Consider the following 16,953-nt stretch of genomic DNA (forward strand, 5'->3'; position numbering starts at 1 on the left):
CTAAATGCATTCCTGTTCCATAAACTAAAACATTCAAATAAAAGTACTTTTTTCTGCTTACTTAATCCTATCAGTAATTGCCTATCAGTAATTCCCCTTATAAATAATTCAGGGTGATGGGCTATAAAAAATAAACTTCTAAAATTCATAAAATCTTGATTCACTGTCTACTTAGATGTATCACAGAATCTGCTTTCTATCTGCACAGTGACCACAGCAGTTATAAAAAATTTCAGGGAGTAGCACTGAAAAAAAAAAAAAAAAAAGAAAAGATTGCGATCTTGCTATCAGGTTCACAATCCAAAAGGTATAAGTTTATGTATTATTTTATTCATTCTTTTATTCAAGTATTCTCAGTAACAGAAGATTCAATTCTTTCTGCAGTAAAACAATTCATCAAAGGGGATTATTGCAAAGAGTAAAATGGTTGAATTATAGGCATAGCACTGTCGGTCTCATACTAATCCTAGCTGGCTTTTTTGCTATTGCGCCTCATTATTTACTCTGAATATGGGAGTGAAAATTTAATAAAACCCACTCCTACTTGTCTTAGAGCTGAAGCAATGGTAATGCAATGGTATTTTTTTTATTATTTTATTTTAATTTTTAAATCAGCCAGCTTCCATGCTCTGATATAGAGATGACTTTTGCAGTCGAGTTTGTTATGGTGGAAATATTAATAGATGCTATGCAGTCCAGCATTCACCTACAAGGAACACCAGACTCGTAAAAATAGTGTGACAAGGCTGTTCTTTCAGCCTCACTGGCAGGAAGAGTGAAGACCCAGTTAAAAGACAGAGTGAGAAAAGGCAAGTGAGCTGCAGCGCAAAGCCTGAAAAAATCTAAGCTGGGTGGACAGAGTGACTCCCTTATTGTTCAGCGTTGCTTGGCAAGCTTAGAGGCACAAAGGAAAAGAAAGAAAGATGTAAGCAAAAGAAACTAAGGCATGGTTCTAACACGGAGCAAAGATGAAGAAAATAAAGCACGTTGGAGAAAGCAGTTTGGAAATAAAAAAAAAACTACCTCCCACCCTCAAGCCATCAAAGTAAACCAGGAATTTAAAATCCTAACATTATCAATATTTCTCTTAAAAATAAAGCATCAAAGCTGTGAAGATGCATTCTCTCCCTTCTGTGAAGGTTAATGACCTTCTTACTGAAACCAACACTGTCTCCAGGCTTGTTCATCAAGCTTATAAAGCCATATTGTTATGTAATGAAAATTTTTGTCATCTAGAAATATGGCAAAGTGATCAGGCTGATTATCACACATTCCACCTGCAAGCAATAAAGCAGCATACTTGCAAATCCACTCTCACATTTCCAATTGTCATATAAATAAGACATAATGATTCGCAACAAATCTTGAAAAATATTCTCTTCCCTATAAATACTACTGAGACAGGCTATTTTCTTGCATATGCATTAATGCATTTAATTGAAAACCCAAGGCTGCTGTTACATTGGTATTCATTTTATTATGGTCATAAAAATAACGGTTGTTGAACACAGAGTTGAATACAGATTGCAGCCAAAGCTATTTACTAATTCCTTTTCCCCCTGATCATTCAGGACTCTAAGCACAAATTTGAAAGGCCAGAAATACAGGGGAAAATAATACTGTGGCGAGTTTAGCAAGATATGTGTCAGCCATTTTGTATTTTCTACAGACTAGCAATCTAAAAAACAGAGAAAATGGAGGCCCAAGCAACAGGCTGCAGCACAACCAATGGCCACTACGTGGTCTGCACCCTTTCTTTATTCAACCACAGCTAAACACGAAGCAGAATTTAGCTCCTCCTCTCACATAGCCTGAGCAATTCAATGTCTACACCTGGATATTGCTGAAGACCAGTACTAAAGACCAACTGTTCCTGGGGATAGCATGCCACCCTGGCAGACTCCTCTGCATTACAAAGCTGCAGCACTGGCTTTAAGCATAGACCGAGGATAGCAAAGTTACTGTGGTGCACCAAACATATATAAAAATCAGGATCCTGCTGCTAACACAGAAGGACAGGTCAATAGGATGAGGAGTTGGTAAAAGTGATTCATCCCAAGCCCCAGTAGAAGTAACAAGTTCAACTCTCCAGAGATATCTCCTTCCCTAGTCCTTGGCTTAGCCATGCTCCTTTGGAGCAGTAAAATTCCAAATCACCTATGCTGCTGAGAAAGCTTGAAGTGGAATTTGGCATCCTATTTCAGACAAAAAGGTCCGTTCCTTCACTCCAGTCTTTTGATAATTTTTTTAGCTCAATACTTTTACCATTAGCACAACTCATGTGTTGTTTCCTTTCAGACAATACTTCAGCTGCCTTGGACTTTATGGACCAAACTATCAGTTTGAACTATGTTTCATGAATCTTTCCTCAAAGGCAATTCACTGCAGACAAGAACGTTGTCCAAAAAGTTGCATGCACTGTAGATAATACACAATACACTGTATTTGAACAGGTAAGTTCAATGAAAGTTATATTCATTTATGTGATATTGAAAGGTGACTATTACTGTGTTCTTTACCAAAAAAAAAAAAAAGAAAGCATGTTTACTAGAACCGTGTTTACGTAGAGCTTCACCGTGGTTCTTTGTGCTTCTACTCCTGGAAAGACGTCATACTTATACCTTTTTAACATTTGTTTTTATTATAGATATACCCTTTCTTTCTTGTTTCACTTTAAAGTTGGTATGTTTTTGTTACCTATAAAACAACTTGCTCTTGATTTTGTTAACATAGAAAAAACAAGGTCCACTTTTTTGTAGCTTTATAAATAGAAAATGTTCACTAACAAGTTTGGTCATGCTAATGGCAAACATGCATTGGGCATTTCAGGTATTCTTACCAAAGGAGCTGAAAATTGTGTCATTCTTTTGATCAGTTTCTGTATCTGGTAGTCAGAAGTTTAGCTTACCTAGAGTTAATTCAGAAAAGATTTACTGGTTTCAAAGCTTAACCTCATAATTAAAATTATCTGTAAAAATACCTACTGTAAACAAAATCCTCATTTTGAAAATAAGGATGTTTGAAAAGATTGTGTGAAGGATTTTGATAGAGATTTCAATACCATGAATTGAAGGCCTGAAGAATATGCCTTCCAATGGATTTTACCACACTTTCTTTTCTGTTTCAAGCCAGAGTTCGTATCTATGAAATATAAATCTCTGCCTTTACTGGGGGAAAAATGCTGTCAAGTGAAAGGATTAAACAAATCACTGCTAGATTATCTGTGTTCCAAGCAAAACATGTAATCGCAAGTTTATCAATAAAAGCTTTTTCCACTAAAAGTTTTATTCCCTGGCTATTCACCATTCTGCAAGCTTATTTCCCTATTAAAACAAACAAAAAATTTTGGAATACTTATTAAAACAACGTTTTTATTAAACACGAACTTGTATTCTTAGATACTGCCCAAGTATTGAGGTGTAATATGTTTCTCCAATTAGAGTTAATCTGGAATTCAAATACCTTCTTTCTTTTAAGTAATTAATGCAGTTCATGCTCCAGAAAGAAATAGTATTAATATTTAACCACTTAATCCCAAAGGAAGAGAGCAAAAAACAAGTTGATAGCATATTTAGTAATCAAAAATTAGAATATTATAATGAATCTTGCTTTCATTCTCTCTGCCTCAATGAAAAGTTCACTCAGACACACAATGGCTTGAGAAACAACAGTCCCTAAAGATATTTTGTTTACAACCTTCAGGTTCAGGCAAACCTATGCCTGTCTAACAAGAAACAAAATTACAGTTAACTTCCTAGATTAAACACCGGCTTACAACAATTAATTAGGCATTAATTTATATGCTAGATTCATGAGCCCACATGCCTAGTAAACATTAACAGGGCAGGATAGTGGGTGCATCTTGGCAATTACTCAAGGAACCATAGAAGCTCATCTGCTAAGCAAAACCACCGCTGCTGAGGATCCAACATCCACACCAATCATGCATCAAGCACGTACTTTGATCTAGCTCTAGTCTGACCCATAGACTCAGCCCCTCCTTAGCAGTTGGAAAGGTTAGAAGTTAAAAGTATCCAGCCAGTGCTCTCCCATCATTAGTCATTTATACCCAGTCTTATTACCCAGAATATCTGGTAACTGGGGAGAAAGATAGGACCAGTACCAGCAAATGAATATCCTTGTAAGTGCAATGGCACAGCATGTTGTCCTATGTGGTGAAGCTCACTTTCCTTTCTTGATCTACTACCCTGCCTGCACTGCTGAAAGCTCCTGTGCTTAGAATGTAGTTTATGTATCAATTTCCAGAGACCACATTTGGGACACCAGATGAGGACATCAAGATTAAAGGAAGTGAGACAAAGATTTGTGAAGAAAGGCTGGGACTTGTTCCTGTGATCAGTCTTGTTCTTTATTTGAGCTCTCAGAAAACACCTAACTTGATCCATAAACTAGAACTACCTGTTGAGCATTTGAATAGCAGTTACTCTTTTTCTTTTTCCACGCTGACAATTTCCAAATACTTTACAGGGTAATCTTTCTGATTCTTTTGGCATGGTTTTTAGACAAAGACATTGCCAGATATAATCATGTCCATTAATCTTCAGTCTCCTACATACAGGTCACTAGAGCAGAAATGACTAAAAAGTGGTACTGGTCGATACCCTCTAATTTCAAAGAACAATAAACATTATTTCTCCATAATTTTTCCTCTTTCAAATACTATATAGTAAAATTAATTTTATGACAACTGGAAAATATGCACCCAAGATTCAGCTACAAAGCCAACAGATACAAAAACAACAGGTACATTTTCCTGAAAGAGATCTGACAACAATAGAGATTTAGACCGCCATTATTTAAAGAAAACTGGAAAAGCTGTTCACAATCTCTCTCTTATTATAAGCAACAAGAGATGGATGAGCCTAAACACACCAGGAGATTGCTTCTTTTCACTGTACAGACCTCGTGCTGTTCAATTTAAAGCTAGTTTGTGTTTCAATCAAAAAAGACTTTTTTTTTTTTTTTTACACATTTATGCTGCCTCAATCTTTTCCTTCTTTTTAATTGTCATCCCTTGAAACTCATACAGCTGAATATATCTTTTCTGAGGAGTATGTCTCTACTGCAGTCTGTAGCTTTTTTAATGAAAGGCTGTTATTATTTACAAATACCTTCAAGAAACCAACAGGTGATGATTTCCCCTACTTTTGACTTTCAAGTTTTTAAATTTGTTCATATTTTCACAAACTAAATCACAGATCTTTCAGGGGATAATGAAATTTAAATGCCAAATGTCTTCGAAACATAGGCAGTCAAACCAGTAAAAGGAAACAATACTGAAAATAAATAACAGATTAAATTCAGATTAGGCTCTTATTGCTAAAGTTAGGTTTTGAAGTTCACAGTAAACATTCAGTTCAGTTCAAAGAGGCAAACAGTTGACACCCTGATACCAAATAAAAATTCTCAGCCATTTTCATAAAAAAAAAAAACAACAACCATACACTATGAAAAGTAGCAGAAGTTCACATAAAAAGAGGAAAAAAATCTAGTTTGCTTTTTTGTCTACAACATATAGCACTTTAAAAACTATTCACCCTGTATTACATCTTGCCTGATAGCTTTTTCTTAATAAAGCTTTACAAGTTAGCTTGAGTTGAAGATCAATATTTCATTATCAAACATTAAGTACAAAATGTTCAGTTTCATGACATTTCAAAAAAAAAATCTAGAAGTTATGTAGAGTTACATATGGAAAAAAAAATACATTATTCAAATCAAAACGCAAATTTGAAGACAAGATTTTCCCAAATACGTGGATTATACTAATAGCTATTTGAATAGCAACTGCACTGTGAATAGGGTTACATAAAATCAATTCTGTAGCTGAAGTAATGTCTGGCATACTAAAGGTGTCACAGAACATGTATCAATAATTTTCAAAATTAGCTTCTTTAGAAGAGTGAAATACTCATCGCTGACCGTAGTTTTAAGTTTATGAGCTCCGAACCTTATGAACACCAGATTTCATTAAATCACCTTGCTGCATCTAAGAACTATTGCTTATGGAGAACAATAGAGGTGTACTTTCCATCTTCCTGGATACAGCAGTGAGTCTGGAATTAAAGGCACAAACAACTGCATGTATCTGCCATCTCCCTGCAAACTGTGCACCAAATTATAAGAATACAGTTAATTTTCAAATAGCATTCAGGGTGAGTTACTACCTTGCCTCACTCCACCTCAGATTTGGAGAGGAAGAGATGAAGACAGAAAGGACTATTTAGCAACATCCAGTTCCACCTGCAACGTGTATGGTTGGACTTGATGATCTTGAAGGTCTTTTCCAACATAGATGATTCTATGATTCTATATACTAAGAACTAGAACTTCAAATTAATTTGAGAGATATTTATAGTGACATTTTCACCCTTCAAAGCATACAAGCACTTTATTGTTGCTTTTGACTAGGTTTTAGAGGGATCTGCAGGCTGTATATAATTAGTAAAAACAACATTTTCCACATAAATTGTTACAAAGAGCAAAAGTATTTATGATACTTTATGAGGTAATGTTATTTTCATGTGACAACTTATTCGTGCATAGCTGTAACATGCAAACAAGAGATGAGTGCAGAATGAGAGCTTCAGGGACTTATCTGGCTATTTTATCAACATAATGAGACAAATTAACCTTTGAATAAATTGCTTGAGCTGCATTAATTTCTCAAAATAAAATGAACAGCCAAAATGCATGAGGAGTTATCTGCTATAGATAACATTTTATTATTGTTTTATAATTTAACTCCTTCAATGTACAGTTTATTGCTTTTTTTTTTAGAAGGAATTATTTATTTTTATAATCAATGGCATGTTGATTAATAACATTAGCATATATAAACATTTTCCAACACTTTCACAAAATTTGACATTTGGGATTTCTATATAACCAAAGTGGACATGGAAACACCACCAACTCTCAGCACTTCATTGCTGACATTTCACTTTTTCTTTTCAATGAAAAGGAGTTTAAAGAATAAATTATATGGTCCACAATACTTTAGCCCTTCATTACCAAGAGTACCTTAGTTAGAGTGCAAGGGAGAGGATGGGCTCAACTGCAGCCGAAGATTGTGAGCTCAGATTCACAATTACTAGATACAGAGAAAAGTTATCCAACCTGTACTCTCCTCCCTAAAATTATGCTTCTCAAAATAATATTCTCATGGCCCCATTTGATCAGTGGGATTTATAAAATTTAACCACCTGCTTACAAAGCTTAATTATGATTTATTTTTACTAACTCAAATTTTCTTGTAAAACTATACATTTTTGCTACTCATAGCTTGAAAATAGCCTAAATGTTTGTATCTGTATGTATTTCTTCATACAGAAATAACTACTACATCTATTTGAAGATAAATGCATATTTCATCCCTGCTGATACTGGCGATATGAGGCACTAGTACATAGAAGAGAAATTTTGAAACCTATGAACTTTCTTAAATAGAATATAATGTACGACCTCCATACATCTCTGTACTACCTATTTCATAAAAAGGAATATCTCAATTATACAAAAGCATTTCCTTAAATTACAGATAGAGGAGCAAAACAATTCAAAACAAAAATAGCATTTACGAAATTGAAGATTATCCCCCTTAAAAGACCAGAGAACTGTGTTTATAAGACTTCATAGTCAGGCCCCATATTTTTGTTCAATTTCATTTTCAAGGATACTCATTATATGTTCTTTGGCTAAAATATAAATTGCATATATATATATATATATATATATTGTGTGTATATATATATATATATATATTTAATCAGGATCACTAACTGCAATAATTTCTTGAAAATAGTGTTTTCTAAATAAACAAGCAAATATCAGTCTTGATTAGAATCCAGCACAGCAAAAACTGAAAAAGAATACAGTTCTGAGTAAAAACAAAATGTTGCTCTTGATTAAACACAGAGTGAACAGGAAGATAAATGCAGACATAGCAGATATGTTAAAAGAGACAGTTCATTTTTAATAATCTGAGATTTATTAGTAAAACACCATCAGTTAAAATAAATGTTTATGTACAGTATAATTTGAAATCCTAACATCTAAAATGAATTTAGTTTATTGTTTAGGTTTTAGGCACACATTTTCATCCAAACTGTGACTGTGACTTTACAATAGTATCTGCTGATTTTGAACACCTTAAATAGCTCTATGTTGACATGTTGAAAAAAACAGACAAGACAAAGGGGGAACTTCACAGGATCTCAGCAAGGCATTTAGCATATGCAAAGATTAATTAAGCACTTAGTCACATACTACAGTCTCCAGTGTAAGATTACATATATTACTCAAATATCTGAATACTAACCAAAATTAACATTTGTTTCTTCTTATGCAGCTGCTATTGTGATAACATGGCATCTGAATAAAGCAGCAGATTCCTGTTTTAGGCATTTCTACTATAATTAATCATTTGAGAAATACCTAGGCAGTGTGTATTGTGACCAAAAATTAAAGTCTTTTTCATTTTAAGGTCATAGTTCTCATGTCCCAGAGGAATATTTTTTCTTGAATGCAGATTTTCTGGAAGCAGGGTGGCTTCTTCCCAGCTTTGTCTACAGAAAAAAAATAAATCCAGGCCAAACAGTATAAAAGCCTAAAGCTTTACGTTTTCCACAGCTCTCAGTGTGGTTGAACACATAAGAACACGAAAAGACCAGGGAACTACAGTGTCTTGCTGAGTAGTTTTCCATCAAGTATATAAACCTTTCTAAAAAATGAGATAAAATAGTCCTAATTTTTTGTTGCATGTCAAACACTTCAGAATATTGATATCTAAGCACATGAATTTTCATAAAATGCGTGTATATATACATCTCCTTGACGCAATCCTCTCATTGATTTCTACATGTAAATTGTTTGTTTTAAGTGTACAGTTGTCAAATCTTTGGTTTTATCTTCATTTTTGTTAAAAACTTTCCTTTGCAATAGAAATTTTCTGATAAGAATACTTATACAGAGCACCCTAGATTTATAACAATAGAAGTATTAGTATTCTGATGTATTTGAAAGTCATTTTGTACTTTTGAATAGGGATTGACACACAATTCTCATTCCAGTCGTCCTTGCTTAGCATCTCCTATTGCTCCCCATACATCAAAGACAAACTCATCTGGAAATGCAAAGTCTCCGAGAGTTTCATCCAATGCCACTGCAAATTCATCTGGGTTTTTCTTGTCTCTTCCAGCTTCCACCATTGTTGCAGCTAAAAACAAACAAACAAACATTAAAATTATCATGGAAGTGACTACTAACATTCAGCCAAGATAATTTTCAAATGTATATTTTCAAAACCCAGTAAAGATAAGGGGATTTAAAGCTTATCTTCCAAATTTAGGATTCCATAGGATTTATGTACCTAAATACCCCTGCAGCAGCTACATTCTGTCCTGGTAAATGGGAGAGCTTCCTTGGAGTATACATTATATATTCTTCCATTTGCTTGGGGGGTGTTTAATTTTTAGTTCAACCAACCTTCATTCGTATCTTGCTAAATTAATTTCATCCTTCTTTACAGAATGCACATGAAGCATGAGTCTACAACAGTGCATTACCAACTTCTGTGAGTCTGATATGAGCTTACTGATCAAAAGGCATACCTGAATGTTGTGTGTTTTTTTTTTTCTTTTCCTGGTTCAAATGTTTGTTGTTTTGTTTTGTTTTTGTTTGTTATTGTTTTTCCATGGTTCAAATTCTACAAAAGCATGGGAAAAGCCTTGCTGCGCTGTCTCTGCTCTACAGCCTCTGTTCATATTCACAAGAAAAGATAGTATTGTACAATAGATGAAACCCTCAAAGTCTGCTTCATTTTGTTACCTTATACACCTGCCTTAAACTGCAAGATGTTCTCCATCTTTTGTTATACATCAAGTAACCACCACTTTCTTCATGAGCATATCAAATACTAATGCCACACATGAAAGATTTGAGAGCTTCTAGCCTTTTCTTAGAGGAATATCTGAGTGAAAAACATGTATTACAGTGCCTGAGAAAGGAAAATCCTGAAGCCACAGAAGGCCATCTTCATTAGGACAGTCTAGTGTACTATGTACTGCATACACTGTGTGGTATTGAAATGGCAAAATCTAACTAATAAATACAAAAGAAACTTTCCCTGCTCTGAAGTATTATTAAGTGTATTTAACATTATTTTGTTAACCTGAAACTCAGCTCAAGTTTATTGACAGTTACAAACCTCTGGCAAATAGTGTTCACTATTCTGCAAACTTGTAAAAAGCTGTGAGCAAACCTGAGCCATATTCCACACTGCAGATGTCAGCAACAGCAATTCTGAAGAAATTTGACGTTTCAGCCTTAGCTACATTCAGACGTGAGACTACAAACAGAACCTGCATGCCAAACTACACAAAGCAGACCAGAGAAAATTCACATAAATTTTGACAAACAAACTGGTGTGCAACTGAAGTGTAACCCAGCCTCCTGGGCACCACTAGAGGTTCTCAAGGACTCTCAGGACCTGTTTTCCTGCCAGAAGTAACCTATCCCTGTAGTGCCAATTCTTTCTGCATCCCCCGTGAAGTTCCTGTTACAATGACTCACAGCAGTCTAGATGGGAAACGGGCATTAATCATAGGACTCAACCTGGTAAGTGAAAGACAAATATTTGTCCTATCAATGCCACTCTCTGTCTCTCGATCCAATGGCATAAGAAGGTACTTACAGAGGAGGCAACCCTGAAAGAAATGAGGTGAAACACTTGATTTAAACCTCACAGACTGCCTGATATGAACCAGGATACAAAGTTACTCCATACAGACACTGGAAGAAGGTTGGAGGGAGAATAGCTGTGCAAGGTGAAAGACAATGTAGGCACGTGAAAGACAATGTAGGCACAAGAGAAAACATGTCGAGATACAGTTCCTCAAGATCTTAAAAAGAGAAAGGAGTGAGGATCTAGACCACTGTTACAGTAGAACCAGTGGTAGCAAGGGATTCAGCCAGTTTTGAGACAAATTGATGAAGATACATGAAAGAGCCATATGACAGTTTAAGAGCAGTGATAAAACACAACAACGCATCATTATATTACAGTCCAACTGCTCTAGTTAAATCATAGAATCATTACGGTTGGAACTTCAGAATTGCACAGAAATCCTTAACCCAGAATGTTGCTTCAAACACGATTGTCTTCAAACGTTGAGCTTCCCAAATTATGAAATGGAGCCTTAAAAATAGTTTTAGAGATTTAACAAACCTGAAAACAAAATCTACCAAACTTAGACAAGACAAATTTCAATCCTAACAAGGAATCAGAATTCCACTGCCATTTGAAAGCAGCAGCCTCAAATAAAATTGAACAACTGTAATCAGCACTTCCAGAGCATGCTCCATGTTTATTAATTTTTATTAATATTTATTAATGCACATCGCCCTTCCCAGATTCACCTGATATGATGAAATCTGCTTCTGCAGGAGTGCAGGATCTTCACTGCTCGTGTGAACCTTTTCAATAGCTTGGTGCTGACCTCTAGTGTCAGCAGAGTTATATTACCGTTCAGCAAACGGTAATGCAAGTTGCAATCAATCCTTCCTGATATTGGCACACAAGTTTTACCACTGACGTATACCAAGGTGCAAAGCTGAACCCTGTCTCACTAGTTTCATACATACAGAAACACTAAAGCAGACTAGCCTTCTCAGTCACACAGTGTACATATTCTTATTTCCACAGGCAGTTAGCACAGACACATACAGGCATGGGGTAGCATCCCCTCGGAGGCACAGCTGGAAATTACTGTGCAGAATACGCATGTTTACACAGTGACATTTTCAACACGTAATTCCCAAGGCAAATCAATAAGTACTGATTGCCAAAGCATTTAGCAGATACTTTTCAGCCTGAAGAAAACTTTACTGGTTCTCAGAGGGTGATAGCTCCATGCCAAATCGCCTCCACTGCCCTCCCTTTCCCCCCACTGCTTCTTATAACAGCTGCACAATAAGTGATTACAGGAATTTTATTCTAATACAGAGAATATTTTTCCACACAATCCAGATAGCCCCATTGTTTTCAGGTATTTGTTTTAAAATCCCACTACCAGCAATGCTCATACCTGAGAAACTTTTGCATAGAACTTGAATTTCAGTAAACTCAAAAGTGACAAAAGGAATTAAAAGTCTTCTCAACTTTAACCAAGAAACTCAATATCAGGCTTCCCAGAATATGAACAAAGAAATATGTTGGCATTTTAGACCTAATCCCTTGAAAATAACTTCAAAGATCATTGTTCACAAAATCCTCATTGTCGACTTTTGACAGATGCATGGGCACGAGCCCTGAGAGCTGTGATCTGCCTGCCACTGGTGCTGCTTGCTGTGGTTTGACCAGGCCGGCAGCTCAGCACCGCACAACTGTTGGCTCGCTCCCCCGTAGTGGGACGGGGGAGAGAACTGGCAAAAAGGTAAAACGCATGGGCTGAGATAAAGACGGTTTAACAGGACAGAAAAGGAAAGGAAAATAATGAAGATGATAAAGGAATATACAAACAAGTGATGCACAAAGCAATTGCTCACCACCCACCAACCAATGCCCAGCCTGTCCCTGGGCAGCAGCTGCCCCCTGGCCAGCCCCGTTGTGTTGTTCTGCATGATGCCCTGTTTTCTGGGACATCCCTCTGGTCAGCCTGGGCCAGCTGTCCTCACTGGCAGGGCAGCACAAGCAGCAGAAAAGTCCTTGGCTCTGTGTGAGCACTGCTCTGCAACAACTAAAACATCAGTGCGTTATCAGCATTACTCTCATCTTAAATCCAAAACAGCACCACTCCAGCTACTGGGAAGAAAATTAACTCTATCCCAGCCAAAACCAGGACACTGATAACCACCTTACATAGGGGTTTTGCTACCTATATCCTATCCTGTAACTTTCAAAAAACTTTCAGAAGCCTTAGCAGAAATTTAATATTTATTTAACTGTAATGCTATCAGAAGCTTTGCCTTCATCAAAATTATTCTGGCCTGACACTTTAAAAGAGCTAGAAGTCTCATCCACCTTCCTTAACAACATCGCAGAAAATGAAGCATGCCATTAAAGTTTTCAGTGTTCAACTTTCCTTGGTTTTAGCTTCATGTTGAACATTGTCGGATTTGGCATTCAAGGAAACATTAAAAACATCCTTTCTTCTTCTTGTTTCTTTGTACTAAGTGCTAATTCTTCTTGGAGTGGAAAAACAAAACAAAACAAGTTTCTTGTTTAACCAGCATTGCTACCTTTTCCTTTTTCATGGAACTCACAATTCTCAAAGTAAATGAAGAGTCAGAAACAATATACCCTATAGTGTATTTATATTGTTTTTGATTGTTCCTATATAAAATATATATATATGTTCAGTGTTTCAAATTAATCAACCTGAAAATTATGAAATGAGAACTGGAGAAACTACAAACAAATGTAATCCTTTGGAGAAGGAAGTTTGGCAACAGGAAGAGCAGAAAACAATGGATTCAGGGAGAATATCACTTTAGTCAAATCATTTCAAAATAAAAATATCTATCCAATATTGCTGGGATCCAAGAAAAGAAACTTGGGTGAGGAAAATCTAAACCTGTCAGGACGTTTTGACTAGATGAAAAGTTGGAAAAATAAAATCAAGAGTGGAAAAGATTTGAATTCTTCTAAACATAGATGAAGAATATACAAAGGTGTGTAATACCTGACAACATTAAACAAAAGAGCAAAAAGGAAATAATCATAATCAAAAATTCAAAGTTGGACAGGAAGCCCTTTTGCCATAGTTTATCCATTGGTAGCATGCTGGGGTTGAAAGCCACTGATCCAAGTTTACTCCCACCCCATGATCTTTGATATCAAATACAGCCTATCAATTCAAACATCATCGATTTAAAAAAGAAATGCCACCAGCATTCTTCACTAACATTGTTTCCTGAATCCCTCCAATTAATCAACTGTTCACTTTCCTTTACCAGAAAACACTGACAAGATGTAAAATAATCTACAGCAGCCCTCAATGGTGCATTTCTTTTTTAAAGAAAGCTGAAGTCTTGGCCCAATTTCTAATGTGTCCATAAAGTAAGTGGCTGGAAACCCAGTGTCATTTCCAGATCCAAGTGTCTCTTCCACAGATTAAGTTCCTTTTTCAGTAAAATAAAGAGTTAAAAAGGTAGAAATGCATTCAAAAGGCAGATACATACATCTCAACAGCATTTAGATCCCTGAAAATAAAAAAATGTGCCCTATAAAAAGAAAGTATATGCATTTCCATTAGATGATTTCTGAACATTTTCCTCCAACTCGGGGATTTGTGTGTGGATTTAGTCAGCCATTCTTGAAACTGTCAAGATGCTTAACAATGCAAAAATTAAGGGCTTTATCTCATCTTTAATTCTGTCTGTAATTTTACATTATTTTTCTTTCCTTTCTTTCTAACTTCTGGCTCAAAATCGGGGCACTGTTTCAGAATTCAATCACACTATGGAAGTGTCATTTTAATGGAGATGAAAGAGCAATATTAACTGACAACCAGAGCTTCTGACAAACAGAACTGCATGGGAGTGAGCAATGATTGAGATCTTAATCACTTGTCGGCTGTCGCATTGTGATGACTTGCATTTTCAACTAATCTGGCTTGAGTAATGAGCAAAATTTCTAGCTGAGTGGTGATTGGCATTCTCTGAATGAATCCTTTCCTCATATTTCATTTTCATGGGTGACTGATCACATCCAGTATATAAAAAACTGACATATGTTAATTGAACAGATTTGTGACAGGTGATTAGCTCTCCTTTCCTAAAGAGTCCTAGACCTGTTTAATTATTTAAAAGTGATAAAACTTTTTTCCTTTTTTTTTTTTCCCATCACCATCGGCCCTTGATTAAGATTTGAACTTTAGGAAATAGCATGAAAGGTGTAAACTAGATTTACGTGAGCCCTGTAGTCTTTGATTCGTGACAATTTCTTTTTTTTTAACTGCCTTCTTGGAAGGAAGAGAAGGAGGAGGTGAAAGGCAAACCAACAACCCAGTTGGGAAGCAGAGAGTGGCTTAGAGGACAAAGACTTCTTCGTTCTTTGAGCATTCTTTAAAGGCATTTTTTTAAATTTTCCAAGCTACTCACTGAAAGATGCAAGGATATCAGATCTTTTAAAATATATATATATATATAAAAATGTCATGGAATTCATAGAAAATCTCTACCAGGTACTTGGCAACCAGCTGAGCCAAGCTTTTTCTAGAGCTGAGCTCCTCAGTACTGTACAAGAGCCATCCTGTTATGGTACTGTCAGCCAAAAAAAAAATGTAAACAATAGAACCCACAGGAACTCATTTCCCTGTCCCACAGCAGAGCCCAGCACACCTTGAAATGACAAGAAACCAACCTAGGATCTCAGGATCCTGGGCAACAGAAACCAAAACCAGGATCTCTGGAGCTGCTTGCTCCTATAGGGCCAGGAGTCTAGGGATCTTGGAAGTAACCAGCAAGGACCTTCAGAAGACTGGCTCAAGCTGGGCCTTGCAACAGTTGCAGGACAAAAACAGCTCCTGGAGGGGTGGCTGGCACCAGACTTGGGAGTTCTGAAGCCTGAGCCAGAGACTGATGGCAATAAACCTAAACCGAAGCAGCGGGTCAGCACCACCCAGGGCTCCTGACAACATATTATATGCCAGAGGCATCACATACTAGAGTTGTTGGGAACAGAATTTTGAGAACTTAATTTTCTGAGAATGAGGAGATTATCATCTGCAAAGCAGCATTATGAAATTTGGGGCAGCTCCACTCTGTCTTCCATGCCAGGAAGCCCGCCTTTACCTTTAGGTTGGGAGACAAATAATACTTACCTACAATTTTTCCTGTGAGGAAAATAATAGAAGCTGCCAATCAGATGCTTGCCAGTAGGAGCAGCCAGCAAAGGTCTTTGGGCTATTCAGATAATTTTCTATTGTTCTCATTCCTCTCTGCTAACTGCTGCCTGTCCAACCCCCCTCACTTTGCCCTTAGCTACATGCCAGACCTATTATCTCTTCTGCTTTGCCTCTGCCACTTCTCTCTCAAGGCTCTCTTTTCAGTATCACTTTCCACTTAGTTCATCCTTTCCTAATTCTTGTCTGATTTTTAAGTATTTCTATAACAATAAATAACTTCACCCTTTGTCTCAGCATTAACAGTTCCATGATACTGTATGAGGACTACACCCAGCCACAGCTCCCACTGTGGCATTTTTTATTCAGCTCAACTGAAAAACATGAGCAACTTCTTCCCTTACAACCAGAAGTTAATATTTAGTTATTGTGAGATTAACAGAGAGGCAACAGCTGCAGAGACAAGTTCGGTGCAGTTTTAAGGAACTTATGATACTAAATAGTTGAAATAGTTTCTTTTAGTTTGAATAGTTTCTCTTACTACAAATTACTTTAAAGTTAGTAAATATAATGGATAATTTCCTGTGTTTCTTCAGAATACAGGCTTTAAATAATTTGATGCATTATGCAGTTACTGTATCAGTTCATTGCTCATGCAGTTCATTGCTAAATAATTACCCTTTCGCTGAAAAAAGGTCTCAGATTCTAAATGTAGTGATCTCTTTAATGTGTCTAAGACAAGAGGCAACAGAGAGAGGGGGAAAAAAGGCAAATAGACATGCTTGTCCTTGCTAGTCCTCAAATGCCACACACAAGCTCCACCAGAAAGAATAGCGATTGCAGATAATGGCAAATAACTAAATAAATTATGCAATGGAGTATAGCTAATGTGTAGGAAGACTAGAAGATTTATTAATTACATCATAAGGCTTTTAGCAAGAGATTCTTCCTTTTTGTCAGGGAGATACATTTGGAGAAATACAGGCAAGTTTGAGGGACTACATCCTGGACAGGTTTTGCTTTGCTTACATTTAGAGACTAAAACAACCTATAAATTTTATACTATATAAAATGAGAAATGATTGGA

General features: G+C 36.3%; 1 protein-coding gene across 3 annotated transcripts in view; it reads right to left on the bottom strand.

Annotated features, from left to right (window-relative positions):
- Window positions 1-6,725: 6,725 nt before the first annotated feature.
- Window positions 6,726-16,953, bottom strand: part of GIPC2 (GIPC PDZ domain containing family member 2) — a 57,983-nt gene continuing 47,755 nt past the window's right edge. For all 3 annotated transcript variants that reach the window (XM_040566116.1, XM_040566115.1, XM_040566114.1), the window contains exon 6: window positions 6,726-9,238. In XM_040566116.1, coding sequence (XP_040422050.1) covers window positions 9,084-9,238 — 155 coding nt within the window. In that variant the 3' untranslated portion in view covers window positions 6,726-9,083. The remainder of the gene's footprint in view (window positions 9,239-16,953) is intronic.

Source organism: Cygnus olor, chromosome 8 (genome assembly GCF_009769625.2).
Source record: "Cygnus olor isolate bCygOlo1 chromosome 8, bCygOlo1.pri.v2, whole genome shotgun sequence".
NCBI lineage: Eukaryota > Metazoa > Chordata > Aves > Anseriformes > Anatidae > Cygnus > Cygnus olor.